At 45.9% G+C, this 18,139-nt stretch overlaps 1 protein-coding gene across 11 annotated transcripts in view; it reads left to right on the top strand.

Moving 5' to 3' along the window:
• The window catches only part of PDE8B (phosphodiesterase 8B), a gene marked incomplete at both ends in the record, with an annotated part of 235,127 nt that overhangs the window by 121,453 nt on the left and 95,535 nt on the right, over positions 1-18,139 (top strand). For 7 of the 11 annotated variants that reach the window (XM_080704433.1, XM_080704430.1, XM_080704440.1 and 4 more), the window contains one exon: positions 13,111-13,170. The exons of 1 other annotated variant lie outside the window; for it this stretch is intronic. In XM_080704433.1, the coding sequence (XP_080560559.1) occupies positions 13,111-13,170 (60 nt within the window). The remainder of the gene's footprint in view (positions 1-13,110; positions 13,171-18,139) is intronic. 3 more of the 11 variants (XM_080704434.1, XM_080704439.1, XM_080704432.1) reach the window with 1 other exon arrangement.

An 18,139-nucleotide genomic window follows, 5' to 3' on the forward strand; every position in this document is an offset into this window, starting at 1 on the left:
GTGATGGCAGGATTTTATCTGCCTCTTCATGAACATCAGACTCATTGCCTTGTGGATGGCTCTGGGCCATCTCCAACAGTGTGTCCTAACCCATCACCCCCCAGATTCTCCATCACCCACCCAGTCACTCAAGCCAGAATCCCGGAATTTCACTTTCTTCTTCCTATCCTGGTTTTAGGAGCCATTTCTACCTTTAATTTGGCCGCTTCTCTCTAACCCCTACCCCTACTGCTAATGCTCAGCACCTCTTGTCCACACTGATATCTCTCAAACTTTAGCCAGTGTCACGATCCCCTGGCAGGCCAGTCGGGACACACGTTGCTGTGGACCCTTCCCCAGAGCTGCTGATTCAGCCCATCTGGGGTGGGACCTGAAAGTTTCCACTTCTCTAAGTACTGGGTGATGCTAATGTGGTGGGTGCAGGGACCACACTTTGAGAAGCACCAGGAAAGACTGGGACAGCAGTTCCTTTCTGACCTCTGGTCCCCTGTTCCTGACTCCCTCAGTCTGTCCTCACTTCCACCAGAGCAATCTGACTAACCTCTGACCCAACAGCGCTACACATTGTCCACCAGGAAAGCCCAGAGCCTCACCAGCGTCGCAGCACTGGGAGCCTGAGGGGCGAGAGCTGGGGTAGATGTCTGCGAGGCTTCTGGGGTCAGGTGTCCTCACCTGTGATGGGCTGGGCCATGGGTGCTCTCAGCGCCTGACTGAAGAGCCGGGAAGCCATGTTCCTGGATGCTGGAGTGTGAGCACAGCCTGGCGCTGGGCACAGAGCCCATGTTCTCTCTGAGTATTTTGATGTCGTCAGTATAGAAAGTTGAGAACCCCAGTCAGTACAGAAAGGGAGAAGGAGCAAGTGGCAAAGCTTTAGAGCAGGAACACACAGAGCCCTGGCCCTCCTTCCTCTCTTGGGTGAAGGAACCATAGCCAGCCTATTCTCTAGCCAAGAGATGTCGGTGGATGCAGGCACCACAGGCTGGGAATCTGAACCACTTTTAAAAAGGAATGGACTTTGGTTGAACACAGCATGGTCTTTTGAGCCTTACTTAACCTGTTGCTGTGCTTTGGAAATTTTCTGTGTGTGTGTGTGTGTGTGTGTGTGTGTGTGTGTGTGTGTGTGTGTGTGTTTTCTGTGCCAGTGAGCACATTCATTCTGTACCCCTTTCTAAACTGCCTAGATTTCTGGGAGGAGGGGGGATCCTGCTATGGGAGCCATTCCCCAGCTCAGCCCCCTGTCTGCAGTCAGCTTCCATGATGCTGTTCCTGCCTTCGTCCCTACATCCTAAACTTATGCGAGAAAGAAGTAAGCTCTTGGGTGCTGCCTCACTGCCCCCTCCAGGGTCAAATGCAGTGAGAACCTGTCTTCCACTTGTGTTAGCTAACGGCCAGGGCTGGGGCTGAGTCCTGGGGGCCTTCCCAGGAGAAACTGCAGGTCAGGGTACATCTGTCATCTTTGCTAAGCTTCTGAAGATGTTGAGGTTTTAACTGTATAGCCTTGCCAGGTTTTATGTCTTTAGAATATGAATAGTGCTTTTTATGAATAACTGCTTAGAAATAATGATTGCTTTTGCCAAGTGAGGAAAGCTCCTTTCTTTTTTTTTTTTAAGCTTAGGTTTTTATTTTTTTTATTAATTTATTTTTTAAATTGGTGCATTGTAGTCATATATCAATCACATTGGAGTACAAGACTTGAGAGGATATACAAGCACACATCATCCAATTAGCCCTCCTCCAGCCCCCATCCCATTCCCTCCCCCTCCCTCCATCGCATGCTTCTTTGGTGATTTACTTTGATACATTTGTTTATGTACCTCCTGTGTTTTAAAGAGGCTCTGTTGTCCTCCAGTATTACATACCCTCTGATTGGTCATATTAGTTGCTTCACTATAGGGCCCTTTCTATAGCTCAACCTCTTCCTGTTGCCCTTTTCCTCCTAGTTATTGCTGTTTAAGAGAAGCGTCTGATTTATATTTTCTGCGATATTTCTCTGTGCATGCTGCGTTGCAAGTACCGATCCCACTCTTGATGGTCCCAGTAGTGGCCTGGCTAATCAGTGGACTGATCCAGACCTCGCTGGCTCAAGCAGCGGCCTTGCCTCATGGGAGGCCCCAGTTCTGTTCTCGCTGGCCCCTGCACCGGTCTAACCCCTAAGCTGGCTTTGGTCCCGGCCTTGGAGGCCGCAGGAGTGAACTTGCCTCACACCAGGCTCCGATGCTGGCCATTGGCCACTGCACCAGCCTAACCCCTTGGCAGGATTCCAATCCCGGCCTCGGAGGCCCCAGCACCGGCCTAGCCTCACGGCAGGCTCCAGTGCCGGCCTCGTTGGCCCCAGCACCAGCCTAACCCCTCGGCAGGTTCCGTTCCCGGCGTAGGAGGCCCCAGCACTGGCCATGTCTCATGGCAGGCTCCAATGCCGGCCTCGCTGGCCCCAGCACCAGCCTAACCCTCGGCAGGCACTTATCCTGGCCTTGGAAGCCCCAGTACCGGCCTTGCCTCATGGCAGGCTCCGATGCCGGTCTCACTGGCCCCAGCACCGGCCTAACCCCTCGGCAGGCTCTTATCCTGACCTCGGAGGCCCCAGTACCGGCCTTGCCTCATGGCAGGCTCTGATGCCAACCTTGCTGGCCCCAGCACTGGCCTAACCCCTCAGCAGGCTCTGGTCCCGTCCTCGGAGGCCCCAGCACTGACCTTGCCTCATGGCAGGCTCCGATGCCGGCCTCGCTGGCCCCAGCACCGGCCTAACCCTCGGCAGGCACTTATCCCGGCCTCGGAAGCCCCAGTACCGGCCTTGCCTCATGGCAGGCTCCGATGCCGGCCTCACTGGCTCCAGCACCGGCCTAACCCCTCGGCAGGCTCTTATCCTGACCTCGGAGGCCCCAGTACCGGCCTTGCCTCATGGCAGGCTCTGATGCCGACCTCGCTGGCCCCAGCACCGGCCTAACCCCTCAGCAAGTTCCGGATTCGACCTTGGAGGCCCTAGCACAAGCCTTGCCTCATGGCAGGCTCCAATGCCGGCCTCGCTGGCCCCAGCATCGGTCTAACCCATCGGCAGTTTCCAATCCCGGCCACGGAGGCCTCAGTAATGGCCTTGCCTCACAGCAGCTCCGATGTCGGCCACTGGTCCCGGCGCCCGCCTAACCCCTCAGCAGGTTCCGATCACTGTCTCTGTGGTTATTATTTCAAAGGTTCCAGGTGTAATGTATCAGATCTCTGCCTCCCCTGAGTATTGGCCACTGGCATTGCCACTGCCTCCACCGTTTCAAATCCTTCCCAGGCTCTTTTTCCACTCTGAATGTTGTCCAGTGTTCCTAAGCATGCGTGATGGTAGCATTCGACATTTGGTGTAATTTCTCCAAAAAAATAAAGTTGGTAGGATCCGGTTTCTGCTTCTCCTGAATACAAGTCTCCACCACCATCGCGGAGAACTCTTTCAACACCGCATTTCTCCTTGGTCTCCGCTAAACTCTCTCCTTACAGGTGATGTCTGAGATTCTTAACAATATAGAGAAATAGCAGTCCTCTTTCACGGCGAACTTTTCCATAGGTTCCAGTGCATTTAGATAAGTTTTGTCTGCATCTCCAGTGTCCTGGCATCCATAACGGCTTTCTTACCTCCTCTCCGATATTTTTCTTTATCTTTTTCCTTTCTGGGCCCGGTTTCTTCAGGGGTCTGGCGTGCTACTCGCAGTTTGGCCCGGGGCCCAGAGTCCCGCGACCTGGGCCCCGGCTGGCGTGCCCCGTGCGTGACACCTGCCCAGAACCCAGCCTCTTACTGGGCCCGGTTTCTCCAGGGGTCTGGCGTGCTACACGCAGTTCGGCCCGGAGCCCAGGGTCCCGCGACCCGGGCCCTGGCTGGTGTGCGCCGCGCGCGACCCACGCCCAGAACCCAGCGTCTTACTGGGCCTGGTTTCTCCAGGGGTCTGGCTGCTACTCGCAGTTCGGCCCAGGGCCCAGACGTGAGTAAAGCTCCTTTCCAAAGCAGTGGGCATTTGCATTTGTGGGTGACTTCATGTGGAATACAGTTCAATGGATTTCATTTTGATGAGATTAGTTCTGCAGTGGGAATCAGTGCCCAGCGCACATTCATTACCCCTGAACACCATATGCGCCACGGACCCGTGACTAAAGGTCTCGGCCAATCGCAGTGTGAGTGGCCCTGACACACCAGAGTCAGGACAGCAAGGGTGGTCAGATTCTTGGTGGGGACCAGATGTAGCTGAAAGTCCAGAGCTGCTTCAGGGTCCCGGAGGCCCCAGTGCGAGGTTCTGAGGTTCTCGTGGAGCCAAGCAGGGAAGACATTTCTGTCTTGGCTCCCTAAGGCAGCCCTAACTTATCAGTGGTGAGATTGAGGGGAGAGGCAAGATGGGTAATTGAAATCCACAGGAAATCTCTAAAACTCATTTTTAGCAGACAGTTTGTTTCCTTGCCCATCCAATGTGTTTACCAGAACTGCTGACCACGGAGCAAAATTGGCTGATTTGAATATCTTCCCTCCCCACCTTTCCCCTCTTCCCTTAATGTTCAGCAAAAGGGAGGGCATCGGCAGGCTTACGGCAGGACCAAGAGGATCAGAAGCAAATCATCTGGGTTTTTCCAGTCTGAGTAATTGCCTCCCGAATAGTCAGAGGCTGGCTGTTCTTGCTAGTTCTCTGTTACACGATGTGATTTTACACACTTGAAATCACCCGGCAGTCGGTGTCTATTAGCAGTGGTATCCCAAATCAAAGGAAGGAAGTCAGCGGAGAGATGTCACGCTTTCCACGTTGCTTTAAATTCCTCTGCTCCCCCGTCAGTCCCTGGGTTTGATCTTTGGAATCTGGGAATCGTGCTGTGTTTACGCCCTCGGCCCAGCGATGCTGCGGTGACGTCGTTACATTTATGAAAGCCGGATGCCTCCATTCTGCACTGTCTGAGGGGAGGCCTTTGACACCATCAGACATCACAGTGCAGAGGCCCTTTTTCCACCCGGCTAACCTCTCCGAGGCTCCCTCGGGAGCTCGTCATTTCGTGGCGTCTAGTCTGGGCCACTTTTTTACCTTTCCATTTTACTGCATAATTGCTCTCAGGCTGAGTCCTCTTCTCATGGCTGTAGGTGACATGATATGTGGTATCACTAGCTTCTCTCTTTCATCTGGTATTTATGGGGGAAATGGCCTCTCCATCAGACGGGGCTGGCCGAGATGTCTGTGTTTGGGTCTGTGTCTGCATGAATTCTGTGTCTATTTTTTTTAATTATTGCTTCAGGGCTAACAAGAGGATGGCCTCTTCATCTTTTTTTGCCGTCATATTTCCCAGGCAGGATGCGATAGAGCCTCCTCTCCTGCCCTCACCCAGTAAGGCTCTCGGAGAGTGGAGATAGCATTTTATGAGGAAGAACAGCCTTGTCTGCAGCGGTGACTGTGGGAAAGGGAGAGAAGGGCATGGACTGCCAGTGTGAGGCCCGGTGCTGGAAAGCCCGGCACCCCTCCTGTGCCCTGGCAGCGTGGCCTCATGATCTGGAGCCCACTTCTCAGGAGCGCGTCTGGCCGCATAGCGTGCGCACACTGGTCTCCTCACTACTCCACCTTCCTCCAGATCATCATCTCTCAGCCATGTCTTTCGCGCCTTTTTTATTTTGGGCGACACCAGGGATTGAATCCAGCGGGATTCTACCCCTGAGCTACACCCCCAGCCCTATTTTAATTTTTTGGTTTGAAACAGGGTCTTGCTAAGTTACTGAGTTCTAGCCTTGAACCTGCGATCCTCTTGTACCTGCCTTCTAAGTACTGGGACTACAGGTGTGCACCACCATGCCTTAATTACAAGTAATTAAAAAACATTTTTTTTTTACTTAAAGTCTCTTCATACACCATTTGAAGACCTTTCTGGAACAAACTGAGGTAGAAGGGAATACATGAAAGCAGTATTTGAAGTCCACAGGAAATGAGGCAGGCCTGGGCTTTGGTCTAGCTTCATTAATTTACCCCCTTGGGGAAGCTGCTCGCCCTTCCTGCAGCTTTAAGTTCTTCAGCTCTGAGAGGGGCCCGCAAACGCCACTGTGGGATGGCCGTGACTAGCCCATGTGGTGACGTGGGTGGGGGACTCATCTGCCCCCGCCTCAGGGAGACACAGAGCGGTTATGCATCTTGAAATAGGTCCTCGGAGTCTCCGCCTAGTGCTCTGGAATTTTATTTTACCAAGTTTCAGAGGAATTCTATCAACCTGAGAAATCTTAAATATAACATCTTATTTTTTTTTTTTTGGCCAAATAAAGGCTTCCATGGAAAACCAAACAGCATGTGTAGAATATCTATATAGTGACAATTGTCCAATGAATATTCATTTCAAAATAGAAAATATACATTTTCAATAAAATTCATTGTATTTTATGTTGTAGTATTTAAGATATGCAGCCAAATACAGAGTATAATTCAGTAAACAGTTGAGTAGAAATCTCCACATTGTTTTTCAAAATGGCTGATTTAAAAAAAAAAGCAAGCCTTGCTGGGCATGGTGGAGCACAATTGTAATCCCCATGCTTGGGAGGCAGAGACAGGAAGATCGTGTAGGTTCAAAGCCAGCCTCGCTGGTTTAAGAGACCCTACTTCCAAATTAAATATAAAATAGGTCTGGGAGTGTAGCCCGGAGGTAGAAGGATTCCATCCCCAGTACCACCAAAAAAAAACAAAAGCCTGACCCCCTAATTGCTCTCTCTTGCTTGCTGTCTTGCCGTGTGATCTCTCTTTCCTGCATGCGCTTCTGCCATGATTCCATCCATCATTATATGATGCAACCAGGAGGACCCCCACAAGAGCTAGCAGTGTGCTGCCTGAACTTTCAGCCTCCAAAACTGTGAGCTAAATATACCGCTTTCCTTCATTTAAAAAAAAAAAAAGTAGCTGAAACCATTTATACACTCACCAACAAGGTGTAAGGACCAGCAAGATGTAAGGGTTTGTGTGGGCCTGCCTTCTTAACCATTCTGTTGATTAAAATGGTTGAGTGTGACATAGTAACTCTTTATAATTTGAAATTTTTATTTTTTCTGATTAGTAATTAAATAATACTTATATTTTATCTCTTGTGAATTTATTTCCCAAATCTTCATAACTTTTTCTTGGTTGCCTTTTTATTGATATTTAAAATTTTAAATTATATATACTGGTTACTGATATTTGTTGTTTTTCTATATCTTGGATTTCATCTCTCTGGATGTGGGCTATCTCTTTTGTTATTGTATTCTTTGTTTTTGTTTTCAGTGAATAGAAGTTATAATTTTAAAATCAAATTGATAAATCTTTTTTATGTTTATTTCTCTTGATTAGTAGGTATTTGTATATTTACATGATAAAACACTATTCTGCCAAATTAATGTACTATTTAAAACAGCAGGGCATGAAACACAAAGTAATTAGATATGTTGCCTACTGTGAGTATTTTGTGACTATGAGTGGTCCTCCACCTATGTGTTTGTAACAAGAAATTATAACAAATTTTTGGTTGATTTTAATTGTAGTTTAGAGATACTATTTTGCATTGGTCTGCTCAAGAGACAGACTTGTGGTTCTGAACCTCCAAAGTGCTAATACCTGGGCTCCTTCCTTGGAGATTCCGATCCTTTTGGTGTGGAGTGGAGTCCAGGCATTGGTGTATTGTAAAAACCCCCAGGTACTTCTAATAGGAAGCCAGGTGGAGAGCGCCTAGCCCAGAGGTGAGAGCAGAAAGCAAAGGGGAGGTTCAGGAGCTGCTCACTGACCTACTGGGCTTTCAGGGTGTCAGGGATGCCAGGAGCTCGCTGGAGAGGAGCCAGAGCAAAGCCAGTGGAGGCTGAAGGGGTGCGAGGGCAGAGCCAACCGTGCTCCGTGGCTGAAAGGACAGAGGAAAGTAGTGATCTGGAGTGCTCAGCCCAGTTGCTAGAGGGGCATGAGGTAGGGCTAGACAGGATTCCCACTTTGAGCAGAGATGCCCAGCTTTATAGTGGATTTCCCAGAAACTGTGGTGCCCAGGACCTTCTAACTGTAAAAGGCACTAATGAAACATCACTTTTGTTTACCCAGAATTCGGAAGAATAAAGTATCAAGTTGGCCCAAGAATGGGAGAAGGGTGGACAGGGGACATCTTGAGATAATTAAGTGCTATTTTAAGATCAGTCAAAAGGGCAGAAGGCAGAGTGAATAAAGGGCATTTAAAAATGCTGTTCACATGTGACAGCTGCTCCTTCTTGTGAGTAAAAAACGATATTTACCATGAATCCTTCTCATGAAGTGTCAAGCTTGCGAGCGGTGTGTGTATGCACACCTGTGTGCGAACATGGTTCTGCAGATGGTGAGGAGGAAGAGAGGAAGACTTCTAAAGCAGATGTTCCAAAGTGGGGAAGACTTAGACTATGAGCTGGTGTTCAGAAGGTGAAAATTATGGAAACCCCATCCCCATCCAACACACACACACGTACACACGTGCCCTCTTCCTTCTCAGCGCCAGCGGCAGCCCTGTTAACAGACTATGAGGGCATGAGCAGAGGTCACCAGGTACCGGATCACCCATTTTGCAAAATCAGAATAGAGTCCAAAAAGCCTGAACAGAAAGATGGCTGGTGCAGTCAGAATTAAAGCTCCAAATTTTGTGACATAATGGAAGAGCAGGGCACCGGAAGCTAGGAAGAATAAGTTTCAGTCCTGAACTTAAAATCTGTGTAATCTTTGGAGCTTAATCTAATTTCACAAAGCATTTACCAAGCACCTTCTAGAGACTGGGGATAAAATGGTGAAAAAGACAGACTATGTCCTTAAGAAATTCACAGCCTTGCCAAGGAGCTAGATGTCTAAATGACTAATAAAACTGCCCTGGAGTGAAGAAGGAGAACTGAGAAGGGAGAGTCACTGTTGTGCCTTGGGTGAACCAGTCTCAAGCATCCTCAGAAGGTGCAGGGCACTCGAACAGGCTTTGAAGGAGGCTACAAAACCTTCCTGAGTTCTCCCATACCCTCTGGTATTAGGATAGTTCTAAAACTTAATACCAAGTTATATATCAAGATTGCTGAAGCTGAAACTATAAAGAGGTATGGCAATAAGCTCTAAAGAATGTGGTTCCATGACAGGTGACTTACCCAACCTGATCACAACTCTCATCCGTTTGACCTACACCAGCTGGGCTGTGTCTTGGAGTTCCCTTTCTATTGAAGTGAAGCCAATTGTGTTCTTTCTTCCTGTAATTTCTTTTCTTTATCATTGCAATATATATATATTTTCCACTCACTTTTCACTGCTGTTGTTCCTGCTAATCCAAGTTGTTTATTTGTGCTGAATCTCTGTTCTTAATTATTTAGAAAGTAGGTGAACCAAATGTTTGATTTCCTGATCTGATTGTATTAATCCTTTGTTACAAAGCTTTTGATGTGGTGATCAGTCCTTACAGAAAGGAAGGAGAGATTCTCTCCAGGATCTTCTAAAGATCGGACCCCAACCCGCCCAGTCTTATGTTCCATGCACTCTATAATTCAGCCCTCTGGATGCTCTTCTTCCCCCGGAGCACCTCTGCTTTCCTGCCTTCACACTTTTGCTCAAGCTGTCCTGTATGCCCAGGATCTCCTCCCCCAGCTCAATCTCTTTGTTGTCTTCCTATTCTTTATGACCTTCATGTACCTCAGTGTGAGGAACACAGAACGAGGGCCCTCTCCTAGCCCCTGCCTCTCCCAGCCTAAGGGTCCCTTCCTATGTCCTTCAGCCCCACTTCTCTGTGCTCCTTTACAAGGTTGACATTTCTCCTCATCTGGAGCACCTCAGTTCACCAGCTCCTTCCTCCTGACCCGTGCAGTCCCTTCAGTGGCTGCTGTCTATCTCTTGCTAGTATCCTAGCCCTGAAGACTTCCCAAACCAGAATATCTTCTTTCCGTCAACTTCAAAGGCTAAGTGACAATGTCTCTCAACCAGAGTTCTATATCTAGCTAAACTATCCACTGAAAGTAGGCAATAGACATTTGCAGAACAACCAAGACTGAAGGAGTTTGCCGCTCATAGATCCTTCCTGAACAAAATGATACATTCCCTGTTGTGCAGTCAAGGAATATAACTTTTAATTTCAACATACTCAAACTATATCACTAGCATGAGAATAGCTCCGATGAAGAATTAATACTGTGAACATCAGCAAATGCTATATAGATTAACATATGTCAAGAGCCTAGCACAGTGCCTCGGACAGAAGGTTGTGGGGAATGTCCGTGGTCACTAAATATTTTCTTGGTGGTGTTTAGACTACCTGCCTCACACCAGCAAGGAAGATTAGCTATTGGTGCATAATCATTACTTGAAAAACCATGCCAACAGCCAGGCGTGGTAGCTCATGCTTGTAGTCCCGGTCCTTGGAAGGCTGAGACGGGAGAATCACAGATTTACGGCCAGCCTCAGCAACATGAGGCCCTCCACAACTTAGTGAGACGCTGCTTCAAAATAAAAGATAAACTAGGGCTGAGGGTGTAGCTCAGGGGTATAATGTCCTTGAGTTCCATCCCCAGTACCAAAAAGAAAAAAGGATACCAACAATACATCAGTTAGGGGTGAACTATCCTTATCTATTTGGACAGTTTGTGCTCTTCTCCCATCAATCTCAGTCTTTCAAAGCGAGTGGCTTTTTATTTGATTCTTTTTAAGCTTCAGTTGATTTATGATTTCATCCATTCATTTTCTGCCTCTGGATGACCTCTTTAGGATTCGGGTTTTGCTGTGTAGTCTTGTTGGAGGGGGCTCCTGTGTGTGGTGGATGCTATGAATTGCAGAATTGCAGAGAGATCACAAGGAGAAAAAGACAGCTCAGCTTGTTAATTATACAAATCTGAACCGAGTGGTTCATTTTTTTCTTTTTCTTTCTTTTCTTTTTTTCTTTTTTAATTATTAGAGATGGAATTCAGAGGCATTCTACTTCCAAGGTATACCCCCAACTTTTTTTTATTGTTTAGTTTGAAACAGAGTCTCATTAAGTTGCTGAGGGCTATGCTAAATAGTAGAGGCTGGCTTCAAAACTGTGATCCTCCTGTCTCAGCCTCCTAAGTACTGGGATTATAGGCCTGTAGCACTGTACCCGGCTTCACTTTTTAATCACCTGTTTTATTCTTCATTTATTTTAGCAAAGTTCTGGCCATTGGGCTGTTTTGATGGAGGGTGCATTTCAAACATCACCTTGGGAGTGGAGGTGGACTGGAGCTGCAGCAGGGGGTATAGGCTCGGTGACCTGCCTCTCCATGCAGTCATTTTTGAGGCTGTACACCAGGCTGCTGGTGTCAGCACACACGCTTCACACGATGCTGGTCTGGAGAAAAGAAGCATAAGAGAGACACATACTCAACTCGAGGTGTCATCTTCACCTGAACACAGCACTAGTATGCCAAAGGGGCGCATTGCTGCTCATGGGCTCAGGGACTCATATCCCTGTGTCAGTTTCACTTGTGCCAGGCCCTTGGAAAGAGCCGTGGTCAGGGAGGCCTCCTCCCCAGAGGAGCAGGAGATCAAGCTTTGCCCAGCTAAGGACCACTGAGGAGGGCCAGCAGCCTGGATGAGCTGTCCTGAGAAGGCTTTTCAAGTTTTATGCTGCTCAGATTGGTGACAGGCCAGAGCACCTCGCCTCAGATGTCAGGGTGGGATAGGGAATTTGACTTTCACAGCAAAAGAATATTGGAGATTTGGAGAGGATTCACAGCATGAGCAGCCAGAGTTAAGCACGAGTGACGGGTAGGAGAGAGGGGAAGGGAAACGTGTAGTCTTTAAAATAATAATTTATAGAAAGTTCTGCGTTTCTTCTTTTTGTTGTCGTTTTAACGGTAAAGCCTCCTCTGGCCCCGGGCCATTGCAGTGTCCTGTCGCATGGATTCCGATTCTTGCTGACGGTGCTTCTGGCTGACAAGGGGCCAGTACAGGGTGTCGCACGCAGGACACACTTCCAAGCAGTGGCAAGCGACCACAGCCTTTGAGAGAAACAAAATCGAAAGCTTGGAGGTGAGGCCAAGACCTTCAACCAAATTAGTCAAGAGAAAAGTCATTTTTAGAGATCCAAGTAAACTAATTAAAAATAAAGACAAATATTTGCTCACTGCCTACAGCCAAAGGCAGCAAGATGGTGTGGGCCAGTGCACACCTAAGAGCCCAGACTGGCCCCAGGAGGAAGGGGGCCGGGTTTAGCCTCTTGTGGTCACCGTGTGGTGGTGTGCCGTTACTGTGTTTACTGGAGGAAATGCAACTGAGATGAATGAGTTATTCATGGTGAGTGCGGGTGAGAGTAAGCCGTTTATTTCTTTTACTAAAATACAAAGATAAGAAAAAATAAGATCCAGATATAGGGACAGCTCGTAAACCGTACATGGACTAAACCAGTCAAAGGGAAATTTTATTCTCTTGAAATTTCAGAATAAAAATAGCCCTGGTAATGACTATAATAATAGTAGTGCCTAGAACATAGTAGGTGCTCAGTAAATATTTATTGAATTGTTTTCTCCCAATATCATATATGGGGAAGCGGGGAGTGGGGAGGAACCAGGGAAAACTCATCAACTGCTGTGTGCGTTTATGGCACTATCACTGAACTGCATTATGAGACTATGAGACTATAAGGCACCAATAAAAGTATTTTTTAAAGTACGGGTTTATTATTTAAAAAAACAGAGCCAGGCGTGGTGGCACATGCTTGTAATCCCAGTATTTAGGAGGCTAAGACGGGAGGATCTGGATTTGCAGCCAGCCTCAGCTACTTAGGCACCCTGCAACTGAGCGAGACCCTATTTCCAAATACAGAATAAAAAATTGGGCTGGGGTATAGCTTGGAGGTAGAATGCCCTAGGGTTCAATCCCCAGCACCACAAAAATACTCAATCCCCCAAAGTAAAAATAAACCCAAAGTCCTACCACTAAGCACTTGGGACCATATCTTTTGAGATACTTCCAATGAATATAAATGTATATATTCTTTTCTCTAACCAGGACTGTACTATATATGATGTTCCATTACCTGTATCCAAGTTAGTAGGTTGGACCTTCCACTTCGGGTCTACAGAGTAACATTATGTGGTGTGCTGTGTAAGGCATATTTGGCAGTTTGTGTAGTTTCTGACCTGACACTTCTCATGTGCTGTCCTTTATTTAGCAGGTGTCTTCCGCAGAGGTACGCATTGGGCCCATGAGACTGACGCAGGATCCTATCCAGGTATGCTGCACTCCTCAGCTGGGGCTGCGTGGTCGGGGCTCATGGTCCTGTGAGCACTCTTTGAGGGGCTCTTCTGATGCAATGGCAGATGGCCATGCCTGCCCTCTACACACACACACACACACACACACACACACACGCCGTATATCTGCCTGTGTTTGTAAGTGCTTACTTTTAATAATGTCATACTCGAAGACTCAGATTGTTTTCTCAAAGACTTAAACATTGCCTTATCTTGAATATAATATGATAAGCAGACTTCATGGTGGATAATGAGAAAGAACAACTCTTCTGCTAGAAATGAGTTTGTCCTGCATCCTGCTGCCGCCAGAAGAGGAAGAAGCTGTGTGGTGGTGAGAGGCAGGCGTGCCACGAGCCACAGCTGGGTGTGAATCTTAGCTCGGCCTTTCCTCGGCCGTGAGAGCGTGCATGTGTTGTTTTGCTCCTGTGTCCCAGAGCCCTGTCTGCAAAGGGGACGTGTTGATGCCTTTCTCACAAGGTCTCAGCAAAACACGATAGCATCAAGTGCCTGGAACGTGGCCTGGCAGTAGAAGGTGCTCATCAGAGGATGGGTGAAGAGGATGAAGAGAATATCATGTCCCATGTAACTTAAGCCAAGCAGCCTACAGGGCTCTGTGACATGGAAGGAACTGGGGTCCCAGGACAGAGGCTCAGTCCCCTGAAGGACTGACCAGGCTCTAACAATGACAGCAACTGTGCCTTCCTCGAAGTCATACTGCGCGCTCATTAGACAAACACGTATGAAAGGAGTTTGTGCCTGTTTGAATCACTTTAAAATCCTCACCAGCATATACATTAGCCTGGTAGCCTCAGATACATGAGCCTTTTCCTTGTAACAGCTGTAGCTTATTGGCACCTGGAAACTTATTCTGCACTTGGGATGAGTGAAGGTGACTCCGAGATGTAGAAAAACCAAACATAGTGACGATGGTAGAAAACAGAAGAGGCGCCGTTTGAGTTATAAGCAAGTGGAAAAGGGGAAAAAAAAATGCTTTATAGTTGCTTCAAAAGGGAAATGCAAATCTAAGGAAAGAAAAAAAAAACAAAAAGGAAGAGATTTAGCTTGGGAAAATTTGATGAAAACAAATTTAGGAGCAGAGAGAGGGGGAAAAATAAACATAAGCCACAACTATTTGTGTATAATACAAACAAGTGGAAAATTCCAGTAATCATTCTGCAGGCACGTACTTTGTACTCCAATTTTGAATAAAGGCAGTGTCAAATAAAGGAGCTGGTATCAGGGATTTATTCCCACCATGCGTTGGGGTGGGGGAAGAACCAGCGTAGTTTTAGATCAATCTCATTTGCCTATATTTTGTTCTGTGTTGCACTGGCAACATAGAATGTTTATGATAAGGATAGAATGTTTATGCTAAGGATATCTCTTTCTTTTACAAAATGTAATTTGTCAAATTGTGAAATATTTCAAACATGCATAAAGGTACATGTCTGCACCCTCACCCACTTCTATCAAGTATTAACAGTATGCCCTATTTGTTTCAGAGGATTTTTTTTTCCCCCTGATAGATATAAAAATTGCCATACTGGTTAAGCCCTTTATCTCTTTGCCCTTGTATCTCTTTGCCCCCTTCCTTTCCTCTCTACCACTAACCACTAGAATACATATTTGCAAACTTTCTCTTCGTATGTATATATATCCATAATATCCACTCTTGTTTTGAAAGTCTTTAAGCTTTATTTGAAAGCTCTATTTGAAAGGTGCTATATTGTAAGCACCATTCTGAAATTTATCCTCTACATTAACAATTATTTTATAGCAAATCTAAGAATCCATTGCCCAGCCTCAAGTCATGAAGATTTACTTTGTTTTTTCCCAAGTTCTTTATACTTTTAACTTCCACATTTATCTGTATATTTATTTTGTGTGAGGTTTTGTCTATGGTGTGAGGTAGGGATACATCTTCATGTTTATACCACAGATGGGGTCTTTAGTTGTCCAAGCAGTTTTTGTTTATTAAAACATTCTTTTTAAAACAGTCAGATTATCTGTATTATCTGACCACCTGTGTTTAAAAAAAATCAGTCAAGCATAGGTGTAAGGGCTTATTTCTAGATTTCTATTTTATTGATGTATCTTCTTTCTTTATGCTTATACTACACTTTCTTCATTCCTGTAGCTTTGTAATAAGTTTTGAAATTGCTAAGTGTGAGTCCCTCAACTTTATCCTCATTTTCAAGATTGTTTTGGTTATCTGAATGCCTGCAAGCTCAATGAATTTATTTATTAGCTTCTACAGGGCTTTGTTTTGTTTTATGAATATCTTAGGATCTTCTGTATGCAAGATCATGTCATTATTTTTTTCTTTCCAAATCTGGATGCTTTTTTTTCATTGTGTGGGAATATTTAGAATAATGGTGTGTCTTTTTTTTTTAAAAGATAAGATACTTCCAAACCTTTCCCAAAGTGGTTGTACCATTTTACACTCTTTTTTTTTGTGTGTGTGGTACTGGGGATGGAACCCAGGGGCTTTCTACCTCCAAGCTACACTCCCAGACCTATATTTATACTTTATTTGGAAACAGGGTCTCACTAAGTTGCTGAGAGCCTCACTAAGTAGCTGAGGCTGGCTTTGAACCTGTGTGATCCTCCTGTCTCAGCCTCCCAAGCACGGGATTACAAGCGTGCGCCACCACGCCCGGCTCCATTTACACTCTTACTAGCAATATGAGATTTCTGGTTACTTCAGATCCTTAATCATGCTCAATATTGTCAGTCTTTTTAACTTAATGACTGTAATGGATCAGGAGTACTCCTATTGTGATTTAAATTTAATTTAACTTGCCCATGACTAATGGAGATACTTTTACATTTGTTTATTGGTCATTCCCCTGTTCTATGAAATGTTCGGTCAAGTCTTTTGTCCACTTTTTAATTGGGTTAATTTTTCAAAGTCATTGAATTAAAGAAAAATTTTATACATTCCTGTTACAAGTCCTTTGTCAGATTTTGAGAACATTTGCTCTCAGTCTGTGGCTCTTTTATTCATTTCCATAACTCTGGCTTTTGATGAAGAAAAAATTTTCATCAAATTTGAACTGATTTTATATTTTAGGATACATCCGTGCGTTATACATTAAACAGTCAGATTTTATAACCGGGTCTCAGGTTAACTGCATTTCTGTGTTCTCAGACATGACATAGTCCTTTTCAGAATTGAAATATCCCTTGATAGCTCTACTCCCCCTTAAATGAAAAACAGTTGTTTATAACTTTGAATTTATTATATTTGACATATTAAAACATGCAAAAATGTTTTTGACTTGTGCTCAACCTTTTAAGCATAATAATAAAATGAATATTGTGAGCCCATCACTCAAAGCCAGAGCAGGAATGTTACCAGGGCTACTACGTACCTATTTCCTTCCTGTTGCATGAATTTGGCCCCAAAGGACAGCAGCTGCAAGTGGTCAAGAGTCCGTCTCTAGCCAAGCATGGTGGCGTATCATATACCTGCAAGCCCAGGACTTGGGACAGACAGGACGATCCCAAGTTTGAGGCTAGCCTGGGCAATTTAGTGAGACACTGTCTCAAATTAAAAAATAAAATGAGTGTTTGTGTGTGTGTGTGTGTGTGTGTGTGTGTGTGTGTGTGTGTATTTGTGTAGATAACTTGGCTCAAGTTCCAGTACCAAAATTTAAAAAGTGAGAGACAGGACAAGATACTCTTTGAAAAAAGGTAAGATGTTCAACTTTACTTCCAAGGATGTTTTTTACTACTGGTTCTCATTGAAACATAGAGTTTGACTCATTCATCCATCCAACAATACTCTACTCTGTATCTAATATGTTCAGGGCTCCATGCTGGGTGCTGCACGGCATAGAGAGACAGAATCACGCTCTCTGACCCCACACAGAGTTCCAGAAAGTGGGCTCCTGTTGTTCCTAACTCTAGGAGCATTGATAGCCACATATCGTTGTGCTTCTGCTACTGGCTTTGAAACTGTCTTAGAAAAATCAAGCTTTGTCCTAATGCTTTCATTTTTGTTTTATTTTTTTCCCCTTGGAGAAAAAAGTATCTATGCTGTTACTTCACTGGAATGCCAAAAATATTAATTAGCTACATCAGCCAAGAGCCCTCAGGGCTTGGGAGGAAATGGCTTGATAAGAATATTTCAGGATGTGGTTGCTTTTGAGGGTGCATTTCTGAGTTCATGGGGGGAATTTGGGACATGGAGTGTGAGGCTGCGCACGCCCCACACAGAGCCGGCAGGAGCGAGGGGAGGAGTGGAAAGGATTGGAAGTGCGGCTGGTGCTGTTCAGCACGGCTCTCCAGGGTGCAGGGATGTGAGTCACAGGGAAAGTCATATTTTCCAATCTTGGCATGAAAATAAAAAGTAAGAGAAATATTATGAGACAGTAAATTCATATCAGCATGATACTGTCTGAAAATCAAGCGGCCTTTTCTTTTTCAGTGCCTGGAGCACATTTATTTCCCCAGCGTGTAGAGCTGACGTGTTTGTGTTAGAGTCCCATCTCCACCCCCTCACACGGGGCTCCCCCGTGAACTTGGAACCAAAGCCCCACAGCTGTGGTCTTAAGCGTTTTCTTAGCAAGGCAGCACCTCCCTTCCAAACTTCTTTTTCCAGTCGGGCCTGGTGGCCCATGCTTGTAATCCCAGTACTTGGGAGGCTGACGCAGGTGGATTGCAGGTTCGTGGCCGGCCTCACAACAACTTGTGAGGCCTTCTGCAGTTTACTGAGATTCTGTTTCAGAAAAAGGAATAAAATAGGTCTGGGGTTGTAGCTCAGAAGTAGACTGCCCCTTGATTCAATCCCCAGTAACCCTCCTCTCCCTGCGTCTTTATCCATGTTGTGTAGGCATGGAATTTTTCTGGAACCTTTACATATTGGAGATCACATGGCCTCCTGGAGAGCTGGCTGTCACACATTAAGTGAAATGAGTGATGTTGATGAGTGAAGAGGTGATA

This window comes from Muscardinus avellanarius (assembly GCF_963383645.1).
Source record: "Muscardinus avellanarius genome assembly, chromosome: 1".
Lineage (NCBI taxonomy): Eukaryota > Metazoa > Chordata > Mammalia > Rodentia > Gliridae > Muscardinus > Muscardinus avellanarius.